The 19317-nt window shown below is 39.3% G+C and overlaps 1 protein-coding gene across 3 annotated transcripts in view; it reads right to left on the reverse strand.

Moving 5' to 3' along the window:
• Nucleotides 1–316: 316 nt before the first annotated feature.
• Nucleotides 317–19317, reverse strand: part of CCDC88C (coiled-coil and HOOK domain protein 88C) — a 94770-nt gene continuing 75769 nt past the window's right edge. The window contains exons 21-31 of one of the 3 annotated variants that reach the window (XM_088167470.1): nucleotides 15523–15666; nucleotides 13990–14176; nucleotides 13616–13761; nucleotides 12418–12507; nucleotides 11402–11643; nucleotides 7295–7477; nucleotides 6863–6931; nucleotides 6036–6104; nucleotides 4953–5254; nucleotides 3798–3905; nucleotides 317–2584 (exon numbers count right to left, since the gene is read on the reverse strand). In XM_088167470.1, the coding sequence (XP_088023596.1) occupies nucleotides 1571–2584; nucleotides 3798–3905; nucleotides 4953–5254; nucleotides 6036–6104; nucleotides 6863–6931; nucleotides 7295–7477; nucleotides 11402–11643; nucleotides 12418–12507; nucleotides 13616–13761; nucleotides 13990–14176; nucleotides 15523–15666 (2554 nt within the window). In that variant the 3' untranslated portion in view covers nucleotides 317–1570. Of the gene's footprint in view, nucleotides 2585–3797; nucleotides 4014–4952; nucleotides 5255–6035; nucleotides 6105–6862; nucleotides 6932–7294; nucleotides 7478–11401; nucleotides 11644–12417; nucleotides 12508–13615; nucleotides 13762–13989; nucleotides 14177–15522; nucleotides 15667–19317 lie in introns of all 3 variants that reach the window. The other 2 variants (XM_088167469.1, XM_014869887.2) reach the window with 2 other exon arrangements.

Consider the following 19317-nt stretch of genomic DNA (forward strand, 5'->3'; position numbering starts at 1 on the left):
GTCAAAATTGACAGCGTGTTTGCCGTTGCCTGAAGTGGTTGGAGAAGCACACAAATGTCATAGTCCAATTATAGAGTGAATTGTAAGTCACTTGTTTTGCATATTCAGCCCTCCTGCAGTCTTCAGTAAGAAGGTTACAATTAAACAAAAATACTTGTGGTACACCTTCTATGTTATAAAAACAAATACAACTTCACCACATAGACATGCAAATCAGTACTAAGGCTTATGAAAAGCTGTTACAGACAGATCTCCAGCACTGTGAATCACATTTTTGGGGGTTTTTGTTTTTCCAAGGAAAAAAGTACAACATTAATCTATTTTATTTTAATCTTTATTATAAACAATTTTGTCGTTTTCAGAATGGGATTGCTACATATTAGGTAACAAAAACATAATCAAATTAATCAGTTTTATCTTTTACTAAATTAAATCAGAACCAGCAAAAGAAGTATTTTTTTAAGGATTTAGTCTATTGCAAGAAGAACAGCTTTACAAATATGGAATTAAAGATACACATTTGATCATATATACATAAGCAGCTGATGACACTCTGAAGAAACAGAAGGAACTTCTTTGCACATAAATAGATTTTTAAAAGTATTTCTTTCACGTGTGTACAAAGTTATTTTGCTTTCTAGACTAAGAAAAGTTCTTGGAGACAAACAAGGATTTCTAAGAGACAAAAGCCCACACAGGATGTGGGCAGTCATGCACACAAGGATGTAATAATACAATTTACACAGCATTCTTATACAGTACTTGAGCTTCTTATATACATACTTACAAGACACTTTTGTACACGAGATGCCACCTTTGCAATTGAAATGGCATCTCCCCTGAAAGGCTGCATTAGTTCCAGTGTTTGTATAGAAGATAAAACAAGTTTCAAAAGGCAGCACCACTCTGCAGAGTCAAGGATCCACTAAGCTGCAGCTATAGTGAAGGCAGTGGGGTAATTATGCTGGCTTCTGTGGGAAAGTGGGAAAGGTTGAGATGTGACCTTGAAGTCTATACAATACCTTCTATGAGATGTGTCTGTGGTTAGAAAAATAGATTTTACCAGATCCATGGCTAAAGACAAACACTTCTTTTCATCTCTATGCAACTTAAGACAAACATTTGGTTCTGTCTTTGGGGGAGAAGTTTGGCTTTTATATGACCTTTTCAGTATGGTTATTTACCAATGGTGGGGCTGAGTTAAGCACATACAGGACCTGTGAAACTTTTCTTTAATGCATGCAGAAAGGGTGCACAGTGCAGCAATGACAGAGGACCCTGCTAAGCTTCTGCTGGACTGGGGAATGCTCAGAATATCTGAGAATCAAGTGCCAAGTTTGCTGTGAGATTAGGTCAGGCTTCCACTTTGTTTTAGGCACAAGTGTCAGAAAAAGGACTGGTGTTTTGCTCCTTGATTCTCTTAATCACACTTTGTCCAACTAGGAAACAGTAGCCAGAGAATACTCAGAGCAGCCTGCAGGTGATGCCTTTTAAGACCTGACAGTGTCTAGATAAATGGTACCTGGACATCAGCCATACCGAGCACACATATTGCAGCTACACCTGTGGGTTACACACAGCCATATTCATACCAAACTGTCTGCTGATCTCCCTGGGGATCAGGAGACCCAGAAGTGCTGTTAGAGCCGTTTCCTCTCTCGGGCTCCTCTACAGCCCCAGAGCTGCTTTCTGACAGCTTACCCTGGCACTTGGTAAGTAGGGCATCACCCTGGCCTTGTCCTGGGGTAGTAATTCCCTCAGTGCTGCTGCAAACAGCTCTGGCAGGGGCCACTGCAGCCACCTCCTCAGTACGAGGTGATGACTTGGGTTTGACTTTTGAGGGAGTATGGGATGCAGATGAGTAGTGTTGCCCAGGGTTCACACGCTCTTGCTGCTGGACATTCAGACTGCTGGTGGATGCAGTGGGCAAGGCAGAGAACTGATGGAAGGAAAGCGGCCTCTCATCTTTCGGTGGGACCAGGGAAAGGCGCCTCACATCGAGCTGCCGACAGCGGGAATCGACACCTTGCACAGAACCTGCCGCTTTTGCAGACTGTGGCCTCTCTCTTAAGGGTGCCTGGGAGTTCGTTGGCACAGAAGCCCTGGTGCTCTGACAGACAGAGTCCCTGCCCCCATGCAGCTCTGCTCCTGACTTTTGAGGGCTCTCCTGCCTGTAGGCCTCTGGGCCAGCAGCCCTGAGGAGGTCTGCAGAGGCCAAGCTAAATGCCCTGTTCAGTGATGTACTCCTCCTGCTCACGGTTCCAGGCTGCTGAGGCTGTGCCATCTGCCGCACCCCGCTGGCAGACTGGTGCTGTGGTGTGTGAGGAAGTTTAAGGGACCCTTGGGGGTTTGCCAGAGCATCAGGTTCAACTTGTCTGAGGTTTGGCTTCATGTAATTGTCAGGCTTAGCGGTTCTTCCTTCTTCACCAGCCACGGCCATCTTCACAGTTGGAGCAACAAGACTAGTGGGCATCTTAGCAGCCTCCTTTCTGGATGGCTGAACCAGCACGTTCCCAGTAGCTGAAGGCTCGTTTGCTTTCCTAAAATAATCACTGAGCAAGTCATCTCTGTTAGTGGAGGGGCCCTGGTGTGAGAAAACATGCACGTCACATTAATGACAACACATTTTGTTTAAAGAATCATGTATCAATACTAGGTATTCACAAAATCTTCCTTCCCACTTAATTTAAGCCAAACACAATCATAGATTTTACACAGTGGAAACAGAAGAGATGAATGTTTAAAATGGGTATAAATCCAACTCAAGGAATCATGTGCTTATCGTAATTAGATCGTGACAGCCCTGTTTACCAGGTTAATTGTCATAATTTTTAAATAATTTTGGTTGCAACCTGGACAGCAGCTCTTTTGCTTCTTTTCATCAGCCACTGTCACTTTAACATCAATATTGTATTGATGACATCAGCCATTGGTATCAGCAGATCTCAAATATGTCTGTCATATTCCAGAATACAGTTCATCTGGATAACTCTCTACTGTAACTTTAGGAATGTAATGGAAGTCAATACCTTGGGGAGATGTGCTAGCATTACAAAAGAGTTTAATTCCTTCTCCATTGATTCCCTTCACCTCTCCCACTCAATATACTATGTATGTTAAAAGCTGCATGTACAATACAATGAAACATACAAAAAAATTCTTACAAAAATTGTTCGCCTACAATGAACTTCCAAATTTCAAGTCAGACAATTAACCTGGCAGTAAAAGAAAATATACAACGAGTATTTCATGAGGATGGTCCATGCAATCCAAAAATGGTGATGTTTGATCAGCTGCCATTGTACTATTAGTAAAAAGGCATGCTCAGAACAGTTAAGGGACATGCTGAACAACAAACAACATGCTGAACAAGCTCATGAAATTTACTTCTTTACTCTTCTCTAGGGAGCATGTTTAAAGCTTAATATACTTATTTCACTAGTGTTCCAAATATTTCTTCCAGTCAAAAATCTCTTTTTCCATAAGCAAACACCATCAATGGTAATAGTGCAGTGTGAAAATTTCTAAGCTCAACTAAGTGTTAAAGTGTTAAGGTTATTTTTAACTCTATTTAAACAGCTGTTACGCACATTAACATTACAGAAGGACGAGTCCTCTGAAAACACACATGTGTGCAAACAAACACTGAAAATACTTTATGAGCAATTAATGCAAGTGATCTGCCAGCCTTTAAAGTAACAACTAGGAGCTACAGTATGCTTCTATAGGTATTAATATGCTAGCAAAAGCTGTGGTAAGTCAGGAGCTGTTTCCTTCATAATAAGAACAATGGATACCCTGGGGATATAGAATGAAGCAGATCTCCTATTTCCCCTGCCTGTTCTGTGCCTCACGCTGTCGGGATATGAAACACTGAGGACCGATTCGAGTGACTGCGAATGTTCCTGATGAATGGAAGGACATGGGAAGTAGCAAGAGGGATACAGTGAATCAGCTTCTAACAGAAATTGGTGCAATGAAATCATTTCACTCTCATTTAAACTGCGCCGATGCTGAAAAGGAATAGGATGACAGAAAGAATGAAAACGGACATGGTCAGGTAGTTACAGACACACAAAAGTAATAATTTTAAACATCTCTAAAAGCTAAGAATTGTACTTAGGATAATGAGGGAATAGGAGGTATATTTAAACATTACTGTGAAAATTCAAGGACCAGAATTTACTGATGCCATGAAAAGGCACAGCTCTGCTGATTTCTGTACTTTTATCAAGGCATTAATAAACAGAAGTCTCTGTTCACTTACACTATCAATTAACTGTTTTTAAGATATTAACCTTTTCAATAGTGCACTGCCTCACTATTGTACAGCATGTCTGAGCAGTGAAAGACAAATTCCATCTTGAAAACAAACATTTAGTTCTTGAAAAAAGCATTTCAATGAGCGACACATTCTTGCAGTCATTGAACTAACAGGACAGTGGTGAAAGTATCAAAACCTTTCTTCTGCAAAAAAAGTCTCTCAAATGCACTGATATTTTCAGATTATGAGATGGTTTTAACAACTGCATATTTTTCACTTCAATTGAAAACTATTCTAGATCTCATTCCTAATTATAGATTTAGCAGCTGAAAATTACACCGAAAACAGCAGTCTATAAATAAAAATATCTGGAACTGAGAAACTGATGATACAAAACCTTGACCACAATCATTTGCTAGCAAAAAGTCCCAGCAGTCCAATACACAGTACTTGCAGTGAATTATCTGACTTGTCATAGCTGATAAACCAAAATAAATTAGCAGAGTGTAATATGAAAACTAATTTTGCCTTAGTTATTGAAACTGTCTCATTTGTTTTGCAAGATTTGATAGTACTCGTGTACAAAGATCATCTTGTTTCTCTGCTTCCCTATGCCCTCATCCTCCTAAATCAGCTTTGAACAGCTTTTTTGCCATCTGAAATGGGCTATCTAGCTTTATTTACTTACACTTTGTAGAGACAGCCTGTTGCTCTCTTCCAAGAACTCTTCCAAAGTTACCATCTCACTGCCAGGTGAGGCAGACCGCTGCCTGCCTGTGTGAGACAGAGATGGATTGCTCTTCTGAGGTATATCACAGGGCATCAAACCATTCCTGTGGGAGGAGGACTCATGCCTGCTGCCAGGGCTTAAGAAAGCAGCAGCAGAGTGAAGGGAATATGTCTCTCGGAGCAAGACTGGTGCCTCTCTGCTTGGCACCGTATCTTCACTGCTGAGGCTCTCAGTTCTACCATGGATATGGTCTAAGGAACCTGAGAAGCATAAATACCATTAAGGACACTGCTCTGACAATTTCAGTACATTTCACACTCAGGTAGGAACTTTATCATCCAAGACCATTTCCACACAGACTGGGTGGCAATGACTTTTCACCTTCCTCTTTTCTCCTACAGAGCTCAAAGAAATCAGAGCTTTGAAAATTCAGGACTTCTAAATATCTTACAGCACTTTAAACAAACACAACTATTTCACCAAAGAATAAAAATAGCATTGGGGGCTAATAAGCCTTATATTAGTAAGATAGTATTAGGTTGCCTCTTTACAACCTGTGTGTCATTGAAAGATCTCCCAGTCTTGGCTGTGTGGTCTGAGAGCTAGAACCTGACAGTGGAAAAGCAGAAAGCGGATTTTTCCACACTGTCAGGTCTCTTGGCATCCCTCAAGGATGTACAATTTGCAAAAGAAATCTCCAGAGCACACTGATTCCATACACAAGCTGTGTGCAGAGTAAGAACCACAGAAATCTCTTGTAGAGAGTCTTAAGAGTGGCCTGGTATTTCCCACAATATGATGCCAGTCAGACTGAAGCAAAAGTCGACTGTCTGCCTTAAAAGCCACCCCTTGCCAGAATCAATCTTAGAAAAGCACTTCTTGCCAACAGTTTTGATTCCCAAGACAGCCATGTCCAGATTGCATAATCACTACCATTTCAAAACAAGTCTTCAAAATTAATTGGAAGGAAAATAACATTTTATACACAGTTTCACAGAATTTCACTTCCTGTTTGTCACACTTCAGCTATAAAAGCTTTACCTTTCAAATTAAGAGGTGAACTACTGCTGGAAGCGTTCCTACTGGTCTCTAAACTGTTTGGCCTGGACACTGAAAAACACAAATCAAGCATTGAACAAACAGATCTTAAGTTCCTCTGATTCTCTAAAAGACTTGGCTACAGTCTCCCTTCTGAAAATAGGACCTGTGCAACTAAGTCACTTTGAAAACATTAACAACATAATACATGCCAAAATCTGGACAGAGTAGAAAACATCTTCGTTTTTCAAGTTGTTTAGGATCCATCTTGTTTATCTCATTTTTTGCACAAAGAAATATGTTCCAGATTTTTACAGAAGTAATTCAGATACTAAAAAAATTCAACAATAAACTGCTGTCTCTTTTGCAGTTTTCTTTGGAATGAGCTGGTAGCCGGCTTGCAAATTAAGTCTTCTGCAATCTCTAAGCAGGCAGTGTTGCTACTTTAACAGCATTCCCACTGTGCATCCACAAGCCCCCCACCAAATTTCTCTTACTACTGATTCACTCCCTTAAGGAAGGAACCAAACATTCTCCAGAAAAATCAGCAACAAACCTGTAGGACATGCATTAAAAGGTGTGTTGGTGGGGGAAGGAAATTTGCCTCAACATCAGCACTGTTTTGAAAATTCATTTTGGCAAAATATCCATTAAAAGCTTCAATAGAAAACCAGAAACAGTTAGAATCCCATTCCCAAAACGGTGCTGCATTACTACACCTCCTTCTGTAATATTAAAGTAACTAAAACACTCCAGGATTGTTCATGTGGATGCAATGAAACAAGTCTTAATGCAGATGTTTAGAGCACTCACACACGCTACAAGCTTACCGTGCCGCCTGGTGCTTGCAAACTCGACCTCCAGGGACTGTTCACATAGATTATCTTCTGAATTATAGCCTGGAAAAGAACATAAAACTTAAAAGGCCAGTTGAACATAAAAAGCTTAATGCTTCAGGTCAGTCTCCAATGTATTCTAGTACTGCAGAAGACTGAGGTGATTAAGAGGATTTTACAGACCCATCTTCTAAACACTGGGCAGGGAACCACTGAAGAACTGACACTCAAATGTGCTCTGTCAAGTTGATGACATCACAAGAGTGAGTAAACCCTGCATCTCATCAATTAAACCATTCAGCAGATAAAGTAGGGGTGAAAATATTAGTGCTCTGGTTTTGTACTTGAATGCCACCAGCAGCCTTGCAGGAACTATGGAGCAGCCTGCCTGGCACTATCAGCTGGTGTATCAAATGCACCACACACCTTTTGGCCTGCTCTGGAGCCGGGAGATGGGGGTGGAAGTGTGCACGTGAATAGCAGAGGTTGAGCAAGTCCTGGCACCCATTTCCACACAGCTGGGTTTTATTGCAGAGTCTGCTGAGATTTCACCATTATCATTGCTGCCTCCGTGATGGGAATTCCTTTTTTGCTTTAGGTCCATTAGCACTAGTGGGGAAAGAGGTAAATGAATAAGACTCAATGAAAAACAGCATTAAGGGATTTGTATTTATCTGCCCATACAAACATGACAAATAGGCACAAAGAAACTGCACAACAGAGGCGCTAGTTTGGCAAGCTTTTCCATAAACAGTGCAATAGTGGATAGGAAATTTCTGCCACCAGCTTGTCAATCATGTGTGCTCTCTGTAAAGTGTGGGCGTGACAAGGGCTGCTTAGTGCCGGTGGGAGGGTTGATATTATACATGCAACAATTACTGTGAAAGGGGGAAGAAAAGGAGCGAAGACATGAATCCAGAAAAGATAACTGAGGTGTGAAATTCCCATAACATTATTCCTTGTAGGTGCATTTTAAAAGAACTTACTTCAGTGATAAAATAGAATAGGGAAAGAGTGACAGTAGTCATGCTCTTACTCAAAGAAAAATAATGCTGATTTGAAAATTATCTATCATGATCCATGCACTAAGCTAATTGCTTTCAGGTTTATATCTTTGCTGTGGGTAAGAGCTCAGTCTTTACAAGGTTGAAACTCTGCTCTTATGATGTCCTGGTGCAATGATTTTTAAGTGGAGTTCCTGGGATCTAGCAGAACAACAAAAACTGTCTGCTAGAATATTACTTAGATTAAGAATCTGAAAAATTCTTTTCTACTGATGAAGCAGGTTAATTAATTTCTTGTAATGTCAATGTGATTCTTTAATGCACACATAGAATAAAATTTAAAGAATTTACTGCAGAAAACACACTTAATGAGATGCAAGATTCTAGATTCTGTATATTTCTATGGAATACTTCATTAAGTGACAGAAACTAAATGTTGAAAATGCAGCAGAGTGCAGCAGTCGAAATAAACAACTTGCAGAGACAATGGACAGACAGTTCAAAGCACAGACCAGCTGTGAAGCTGTATTAGAGAAATGGACCAATGTGCTGTCATCTTAAGTGGGCCCTAGAAGCTGACTTCAATCAGGAACAATGTTTTCTCCCTAGGTCTGCATGGACTCCACAGACTGGGCCAGCACTTACTCTCAGAACTGAAACTTATACCATGCCTGCAGGGGCAGCTACTGGCTAAAGCTTCACATGCAAATCTGTATTTCTAATTGACTTAAGATACACTTAACACCCTCCATGGATGCCAAAAATATGAATTGGCCTGGAGACCAACATTCTCCACAAATCCCCAGATGGGCAACAAAAAACAGGCTGCTCTGCAAGAGTCCCTGGTTGTGCCACTGGGGACAGTTCTTAGAGTGAGAAGGGAAACAAGATTTTCTGGCTTCTCTGCTGAGCCCCGGGTAGCACATTGCCCATGCTGCATCCCATTCTCTAACAGGGTGGGGACTGGACCAGCACATTCATTTCAGAAGCCACCAGGTTATGACTATTACGCAACAAGAACTTTGGGCAATGGATTAATGAAGGTTATTCCCAGTCTTAAGAGAACAAATCTACATTCTTCTCCCAAAAAATCTGTTGAAACTGAAGCAGAAGAAGCTGTTTCTCAATTCAAGATGAATTTTCTTAATTGGAAGTACAAAACCTTGCTAAATATCAGGTTTGAATGTGAGCATCAAGACATTTGGCTGAGAATAATTTCTCCAGTAGCTTCCATTCTATATTCAAAGCTAGACTATTTAAAAGCAGAAAAAGGTGTTAGAAACCTGCCTTTTAAAATCGTTTAGTAGCACAGACTATTGGAAAAATACCTGGAGTTTGAGACTGTACTTGTATTTTAGTAGGACTACCACACCATAGAAAGCATAGCAACAGCAAATCAGTTCAACACTTGAACTGGACACAATGCAAGTACATGATTGCAAGAAAATATTGAAGCGAATAGCAACTTCACTTACTTACAACATGCACCACAGCCAATATACATACGCAAACTGCCATGAGGTCCCCTAAAGTGTGCTGCATTGAAGAAATGATCCACAGTGTGCAATAGTGATTCATCTTCTATAGGAAAGCTTAAGTCCATGTTCACTAATCTTTGCTTGTATTTAGAGTATTGTATAGACATGCTGAGTGTTTCTATCAATGTGAATGTTCTTTAATGGCATGTGGGATGTTTTGGGGTTTTTTTTTTCATTTTTAATATTTGTCATAAATAAATGAAGATAAATGCTACAGAGAAGGTGTTAGAAAACTCCCAGTTCCGGGAAAGAAAGAGTTTCATTAGGAGAGGATGGGATGTCGGAAGAAGACCAGAACCGGAGCCGATTAGAGAAAGACTGATGATTCGATGGAGACTTAGGAGACTTTTCTTTATCCTTGCTTTTGCTTCTCAAAAAGGCAATCTTTTTGCGCTGTGCAGCTAAATTGTTATCACCCAGGTATCCCAAAAAGAAGAAGAAGAAAAAAAAAAGTAAAAAAAAAAAGCCTTATAAATAAACCTTAAAATGTCTTAACACAGATTAAAGACTACACAACCAGTAAAAACAGGAAAGGCTAAACAATGACCAACACCTATAATGGAGGACTGATGAATGCATAGCTAAACATAGCTAATCTCACTCAGATTAAGGGACAGATTAACACATACATAATATTTAAGCAAGTCCATTAAGAAATTACTGTTAGATAATTCAAACTGGTTTTGCTTTATAATATAAAATTAAATTGGTGTAAACGTTACTCAGTGATAACACACTTAAATTTCCTAGATGTCTTCTGGGCTTTAGTACTGGTGAGCCTCATCTCCACATAAGTGTGCTTCACATAACATCAAAATGAAGCCTTAGAGACTTTCTGTTGTCTCTGGCACTCCACAAGGGCCTTGTTCTGCAGCAACCAAAGCCCAACATCCCATGCTAAACTCAGCATGTTAAACACCTAGAATCATATGGATGATCTTATTCCATAAAACAACCGTTTTTACTTTAAGTGAATAAATGACCTCAAAGAATTAGAATAGATAAAAGATTTTACCCAATCAAAACAAAACCTTCTGACAGACAGGTACTTGCAGTAGTTTACAACAAGAGTTCTTTTCACAGCTGCTCCCTTTCTTTCCCACCCCTCACAGTTGGAAGACAGAAATTATTATTCAAGTATCAATTTCAAAATTGCTTCTTGTAAAGTATTCCTGGAGTATAATAATCTCTATATAGAAGCTGACAGAAACGATCTCAATAGAATAAACAGAGCTTGGGATATATATATATATATTACCTTTAATAAAGATGAAGAGTATTTATTTCGAGGAACTTTGCTTTAAATTTCCCATAATTAGGAACACCTGATTTACTGTTTAAACTAACTTAACAGAAAATCATTCCAACTTCCTTACATATGCCTTAGTGTTAAAAAAATAATGATTTCATCATTTTACAAGGAAAAATTCCTAGTTTAATTTTAAGTCAAAACATGGTATTGTCCTCCAGAATCACCAGATTATGATAAATCGGTTATTTACAATAAATGGGTTATTTGTTCTGCACGTGCACCACCTGCTGGCAGTGGCTGTCAGCCAGTTCATACCCCTCAAAGAGCCTGAACCACACAGTACTCCATGATCCAGCTCTAAACTGCTTTGCTGCAAAACCCCAGTAAATGAAGTATTAGAACCAACTTATTCAGTAACATGCAATGAGCAAACAGAAGCTGAAGGAAGAAGTAGTAGATAAAATGAAGAAAGCAAACTAAAACAAAAACAAACCCATTATCTTCTAGAGTTTATTCAAATTTCTAGTTTAGGGTTTTATGCATATTAAAACTTATATTGTACTAGTAAAAACCCAAACCCAACACCAACCAAACAAAAAATAAACCCCACCAAACCCCACAAAACAAATAAACAAAAAAAGGACATAAAATATAATGTGATTGGGTATTAACATATCCTATACATTAAATCTTTTTAAAAATTTTTTCAGCTCATGAATTTATGCTGGGCATTCCTTACCTTTGTTTGAAGAACCTCCAGGGTTCTCTCTCTCTTCCCCAGGGTTTGACCCTTGAGAGGTATTATCCTGAGTCTCGTGTTGATGTTTCAATTTTTGGGAGGCAGATGGAGAGTTTAATGTCTCTGGGGATTCAGAATGCCATGTGGAGCTTTCTGCTGCTGGTTTCAACCGCTCCCTTGGAGTCTCCTTCTTTGGCTTGATTAATTTTACTAAGGCTCTGGCTCCAATCCAAGGGTTTTTCCTGATAAAGCAGGTTTTGTGAATGGAATTCAGAAAATGCTACAAGAAGTACTCCCCAAAGAAGTTCACAGCTGTGCTAAGGCCATCAAGCCATTCTACATTCTTATTTGTTTACTGTCATGAATTGGTTTAAAAAACGCACCATGAATTTCACAGCACTTGAGATTCATTTCTCTACTAAAGAGAAAATTACTTTTACAAAAGTATTTCTTCAGCCTGAGAACTGTGAGAAAGAAAACTGTTCCCCCTGCTAGAAATCTAAACTACACATGTGGACCACATAAGACATTCTTACAGTGTGAAAAACTCCACTGCAGGAACAGATAAAGGAGGAAAGAAATGAAAGCTGCTTTGAAGTCTATTTGCTAAGGTTATCAGTCAGAACTATGTATGGTGGAATTAACTTGGCTCTTTTTTGTTGTTCTTAATATAATTTTTAAATCTCTTCCCTCCAACAGAATGGTTATCCCTTGCTTTGAGCAGCTCTGAAAGCTCCTAGTACTACTTAGTAACCATACTGGGAGCAAAGTGGTTCTTTTCCAGTTAATTTTTGGAGTTTCAGATTCTTGTGTTAATACAGAGGGCCCCACATGAGGCCCTATGCTCTACATTAACACAATCTGCTGCTTCAGGGAATATCTTGCAGAGAGGGAAGAGACAAGTGGAGATGACACCACCCTAGCTTCAGATGAATTTTCTGTTATCCCCAGTTGTGGAAAGCCTTTTCTCACCCTCAATGATCTGTACAGCAGAACTGAATCCGTGTGGAACTTACTTTTTTGGAGCAGGATCATAGAACTTGTACTGATCCATTATCTTCTCTTCAAGTTTTTCTTTGTGTCTCCTTAAGGCATTCAATTTATCACTGTGAGGGGGAAAAGCATATTCTGAGTCCTTTGTATGATATTAAGCATAATCAAAAAACTGAAGACCAAAAGCCACCAAGAGAAGAAAGAGACTGAAATATCTTCCTACCCTGAACCTTCAGGATTTACAGTCTGTTTGGAGAGGGCAAATGCAAAAGCCTACCAATCATGCTGATAGGTGATTTTGTTTGGTGAGTGTTAAGACTAACTGTATTTTTTACTGATTATTTTGTTAACCTACACAGTGGAAGTTGGCAAATCTTATTTTCATTCAAGTAGCAAAGTAAATGTACCTCCATCAGAGAACAGTCAGACACCAGGATAAACAGATCAGAGAACATCTGAACTGTATTCAGCCTATTTCAGCAAACAATTTCTAACACTCCATATGAGCCAGTACTGGTATAAAACTCAACTCAGCCCACATCATCATGATGCACTTAAAACTAAAATTCTTGGGATTAAGAACATTTTTCTTCTTTCTTTCATACCTATTAGAGAAATTCACTGCAGTGAAAATAGGATTCTTTGTAAACACACAGTATAGTTAAATAGGGTATCTCACTTCAGTGTGTCAATCTGTGCATGAAGGACACAGCAACGTATATGTAGATGTCTCTGTCCTTAAAAACAACATCAAAGCAGGTATATCTTGAAATGCAAATTAAAAAGAAATGAGGAGTATGAAATTTGCTGTTCTTCAGGAGCCTAAATATAAAATTACTCTCAAGACTAAATTTTTGTTGCAACTTGTTTTCCAAAATCTTAAAACTCTTTCCTGACCTCTTCTTCTTTGAGAAGTACCACTGGGTTTAGCATTCCATCTTTTCTCACTGAATTTTCCACATAGGTTAATCTGTTATTATTTGAAAAAAGATGTGCTTGCCCAGGTGTTTCGTGCACAGCCCTTTGCAGTAAGGCAACGTGGAAATATTTTGTGCTTTCTCCCATTACACTTCTCTCCTACCAAACATCCCCTTTTCCAACAGGTATCAAGAAGACCTATCATTTCAATTCCTGCTCTTCTAGTCCTGATAGATGATTTGTATTCTGCATTTGTCTAGATTACTTTTTTAGGTTTCACAATTCAAATCTCTTTTTTCTTACATGTACTGTTTCTGTTCTTCATGATACTGCTCCTTGCTCTCCATGTTCTGCTCCAATAACATCTGATTCTGCTGGCTCAGCATCTGAATCTGACTCAGGAGATGATGGTTTTCTTCTTCCAGATTTCCCTTTAGACGGGACAGGAGCTATCAAACAAGACAAATTAATTTCTTCTCTGCTTCTGGTTCCCTGGAGTGCACCATAATCAAGATAACACAACAGCATAGCAACTTAAGATACAAATCTATACAGTTCAAACTATATGGGGGTGTTGTTACATAGTCTGACCTGCTATATACAGCATGTCGAAAGCTTCACACAATGAATGGCAGCTGACTCAAAAGCAGAAGAGCTGGGAATCTACAGCTACTCACCTCACAGTGGTTATCCAGCTTGGTCAGAGAGATATCCATGGATTGGTGCTGTTCTTTCAGCTCATCATAGCGAGCCTGCCAACGATTCAACTCCAGCTGAGAGTTGTTCAAGGAAGTTTTCAGCTCTTTAGTGTGTGAATGCAGCCCTTCATACTCTGCCTTTAGCTGGTTGTGCAAGAAATTCACCCTGAACACAAAGAAGACAGCAGGCTTATGAAGGACACTTTACAGAAATGACTTCACATTCCAAGATCACACCATCAGTTCGCAGCTCTCACTAAATCAAACATAATTCCAAAAAGTAACTCCTAAGGAATTTTTATTCTAAGCATTTAATAAAATGTTATTAAGAAGTAGTGGTAACATTATAAAAAGTTTCCAATCTACAAAAGAACTGAAAGGAAAATACATGAAAAATAAAACTGCTATTTCTTCAATATGAAAGAAATACACCACAGATTTCTGAGGCACAATGTATTTAAGAACATTTGGATATAAAGGCAGCTCTATTTGGTACAAATAAAGAAAATTCACACGTTATTTTTTATCCTGATGCATGAAATATGAGCATTTAAGTGTCCTGAAGTGTGAAACACTGTAGTGTTGTAAGAAGATATTGTGGCATTATTTTACACTTTTAGGTAAATCTAAAAATGTCTACAAATCATGAAGGCATAACATTAAATAACTCAATAAACAGATTAAGTTCTGTATCTGCTAACAGATAAGCCTGGCTCTCTGCCAGCCCTGCAATCAACATTATGCAATATCTTTGTCCCTAAGAAAATGAATTAGGAACAACAAACTTGAGAAAACCTCTGGAGAGCTCTTCACTGTTCTAAAGTACACTTGTAGTTCAGCTTAAAATGTGATTTTAAAATATAATTCAACCTGACATTGCTTTGACTTGATGTGGTCTTGGCCTCTTATTTGTACCAAACAGATTCTCAAAACACCTATGTACTATGAACAAGGCTATAGTGAGGTTTTTGGGTGTGGCTCTCAAAAAGGGCTCTGCCGTAAGTTAACAGCTACCCACTGATCAAGAGTCTCTAAGATTGTTTATAATAACAGGAATGGCAGTTTTCCCTGGGCTGCAGAAAATAAACAATGGTAACCCCTAGAGCTAAAATCATGTTGTGTAAAAACCATAAACCAGTGGTCCTCAAGGGAAAAAAAAAAAAAAAACAGTATAATTTGGGGGGTTGGGTATTTGTAGCTCTGCCTAAAGGGAAGTGCTCGGAAACAATTCATTGCAGAAAACGCTTGTGAACCAAACCAACCATGTGTGGAAGCTTATTTTGTATGAGCAAAGGTGCCAGGTCTGAAGCACCAAATAACAGTATTAGTTGACAGTATTCATGAAGCTGACAATCTTTAACAAGTTAAAATTACCAAATTAACAATACCAAAATAGAGCAAAAAGAACAGACACATTATATGAAGGTACTTCAGAGCTGAAGCAACACATCTTGTTTTGCGTAATTGACTTTTAACTGAGATATATCTAACAATTTAGCAAAGGAATCATACCTCTCCAGTTCCTCCCTCAGCTTCTGATTTTCCCCACTGGTTATTGCATTTGATCTTCTCTCTTGTTGCAAAACCTCTCTCTCACTTTTTAAAACTAACTCCAACTCTTCCAATTCTGCTTTATGTTTCGTTAAACTGTTGTATCTGCAAAAGGAGGAATAGCATACCCTCAGCTTTCATTTAAACATTTTTCTTCCTCTGGCTTAATATTTTTGATAGGTAAACATCCTCTTTTCCAGTTTTATTTATTTCACCCACATTTAAGTTGTTCAACATCTACCAAAGCTGAAGAATTCAATGCTATACATGAAAATTCAACTTAGTATACAAATCAGCAGAGAAGACTTTAGGGAGAAAAAAAGAAAAGTATTTTTCAAGGAAACTGAAACATAATTGCCAGACTCTTACCTCAATTTCAGACTCTGGTCATTTAGTAAAAGCATGAGATTCTGCAAAACGAATGGAAACTGCACCACTAAACTGGAATCCCAGTCACAAATAATTGACAGTGGCAAGAGTCAAAAACCGGACTAGAAAGTAACTCCCAAAAAGCAAAAGGAAAGCAGTGCAATGAGCAAGAGATTATTAGGTAACCACCTAATGCATATTGGGTTATATGCACAGGTAATAGCATCCTCCACATCTATTGATCTCCTGCATATTCCAGACGGATGATGAGGTGTCAGTGAGTTGACAGCGAAACACCTTTGATCAGAGGATGACTCACCTGCTTGAGCTGCTCTATTTGCACAATAATAAAAAAACCAAGAGCAAAACCAGCGTTCACATCCAGGCTTCCACTACTACTTGGTTTATACAACTTGTGCATAAACCATTCAGGGCAGGGAGACGGGGGGAGAGAGAAGGCTGATGCCATCAGCTGTGTCTTTCATTTTGGTCTCTGCAATGCTAAAGTAACTGAGGTGTAGAACAACTTCCCTGATATTTGGCACAAGCATGGATTAGGCAGGCTCAGCCTCTTTGAGGTGCTACACCACCTGCATTCAGAAAATGCTGAGAAGAACGAGATGGACTGAAATCACAAAGCATCAAGTTGTTCCCAGAGTTTTTTCCCCTCTGGTGGCTTCTGTCAGAATCTGTGCCCATATACACCAGCAGAGGCCACTGAGGCCACTGGTGCAGTCAATGTCAAAAGTCATCACAACATTTTTTGGTCACTGTACTAAAAGGGTATTGCCCCGAACTACCAGATACATCTGTGTCAATAATGGAGAAATAGTCTTCCAAGCAATTTTAGAACAGAATCTAGGTGGAAGATGCAGCATTGCTTAAAAAGCTGAAGAGAACAAGCATCATCTTTCTGTGACTCTCATGCCAGCAGAGATGAATGCAGAGCACAGTTACTCTGCAGTCCTGAAAACTTCAAAACAAAACCAAAACCAGCAGACAGCACCAAATACACTGACTCCTGCCAACTTGTTTTTTCTTTCAGGCTACCATTCCATTCATCCCAGGGCCAAATTACAGCCTGTCCCAAATTCCAGTCCATTGAAGGGGCACACAGGAAAGTACCTGTCTCCCAAACAAAAGCTGCTTTATGCTATTCATTCCCAGTAACAGCAGTAGAGTTTAATTAGCCTTATTTATTTGTTTTCTTGCTCCATTCAGCAACATTTCAAATTCAATGTGTACAATAAATGGAAGAACCTGAAAGCAGAGGAAGGTTTCACATCCAGCTCCAATAAGCATTTTAGACAGACTGTGTGCCAATGCAGAGTCTGAGAAGACAAACTCCAGTCAGTCCTTTGGCAGGGATTACTATGGCTGTCTCTGCAGAAATTGTGCTGTAAATTCTTTTGCTGTCTCTGTATGATAGGGCTACTCTGTTAATTTTTATCCAAGCCTTCTACGTTTTAAAGAAGACTCCTTAGAGAGAAACAGAATACTGGTCCAGTGTTACCAGCCAGGCCCAGAGCCACAGTCTGCCACATTGAGCCTGAGGTAAACCACAGCTTCTGTCCTAGTTTTTAGGTGAAAGGTACAAAAGAGCCTGTGAAAATTGAAATGATTGTTTGTGTTGGGAGCCCTAATGAAATCCTCATGCAAAATCCTCTTGTAGTAGAGATTCAGCCTGGAGTCTACAATTTGAGCACAATCTGTGCAACCCGACAAGCTCTTCCACCAGGGACCAGGTTACCCTTCCTGTAGACTATTCAACAATCATGTTCATTTCAGTTTTTAAAGCATCAAGCTCTTGGACAGAAGGGTTTTAAAAAGATTTTCTTGTACATGCATATAGAATCCATTTTGGCTCTGACACAATCCATTCCTAGGATTGAACAAATGTAGTCCTCTTTACTCCTTTTGGCTTTTATTCTTTTTGCTGCTTTTTGAGGAGAAATAATATGGGTAGGTATTTGTAACTGAGGCAACTTTGAAAATGCTCAGCTATGATAAAAAGTGTGGCAAAAGGAACCAAGAAAAATAATTACCCGGCAGCACTGGCAACATAATGATACAACTCCCTGCAATATGTAACCTTACAAAGCAGGGATTCTTTTCCCAATGTCTCTGCAGGATTAGACTTCTCCAGACTAAGCCACAAAGAAATGCTCAGGGATCTGTTAATCAGCTGTAGCTACGGAGTTATTACCTTCCCTTAGTGACATGCAATATGTAAAGCAATTCTAAAAATGCAGGAGAGGCCAGCCTCTCTGTGTTCACTGAGATGGTCAGCCAGACACCTCAAAGTCAAAAAATTGCTATTAATGGTAAATGACCCATACATATTAACATCTCTTCTTCTTTCTAAGCCAAACCCACACATCTGTGGTTTGCTGGGCTATGACAGGCCATTTCACTGCAGTTACACACAGCCCATTATTAAATCCCCACTGCAGTGTTAATACTGTGCAGACTGAACCAAAAGAGATTTAATGACGTTTGCTCAGGTGTAAAAAAATATTCTGTGGTTAGAATGTAGCAGAGTGAACTACACAAACCTTTGGGACCTTGGCTGTACATGTTGTTAGACTTGCACAAGCAAACTAAAGTTGCTGTGGATTTTTCTAGACAAGCTGCAGTCATAAGTTTGTGTGGAAGTGTAATCCTGCCATAAGAAACAGAACTATGATTACAGTGCTGCCATCAGTTGAGGAAAACCAATCACCTTGGAGCTGTGACGTGCAAAACCCATCTCCTAAACACCACACAAGAAAACATCTTGGTTGCACTGAGCTGCTCTGGGGAAAATATAGCAGGTGGTACATTCTAGCCAAATTTGAAAGTGAAATATTCCATCTTAGTTTAAAAGAAGAGGTGTATGAAAACTTTTCTTATGCTACTCTTTCTCCCTTCTGCTCCTTCAGCAGCACATGATAGAGGGAGAACAAAATATGCACTAAAACAGTAGCTTGTGCCTTCTTTCCTGACAGCCATATGGAGTCCTTGGACAAATCACCTTGATAAGTATCTTTTAAGACTGATCTGATGAGGAGGATACTACACACTTAAAAATGCCAAACTCAACCTGTTTTGAATATAGAGAAGGGCACCATCTGCTCCCCTGCAACACCTCTCACTAGGAGTCACATCTCAGAGAGTCCAAACTGTTAATGATTACAGTGGTGACCCGAGCACTTACCTCTATAGATAACCTGTTCTTTGAAAAATGCTTTTTCCTTAGGCTAGAGCTGCTTAGTGTTTGGTACTCATGAAGCAAAGAAAGAACACAGCAAACTGCCTTAACACACAGCACTGTAGTAATCTCAAGCAAAGCCTGAATCAATGAGAACCATTAATCAGTCTGAGAAAGACTTGGTAAGCAGGAACAGT

Source organism: Sturnus vulgaris, chromosome 6 (genome assembly GCF_052056855.1).
Source record: "Sturnus vulgaris isolate bStuVul1 chromosome 6, bStuVul1.hap1, whole genome shotgun sequence".
Lineage (NCBI taxonomy): Eukaryota > Metazoa > Chordata > Aves > Passeriformes > Sturnidae > Sturnus > Sturnus vulgaris.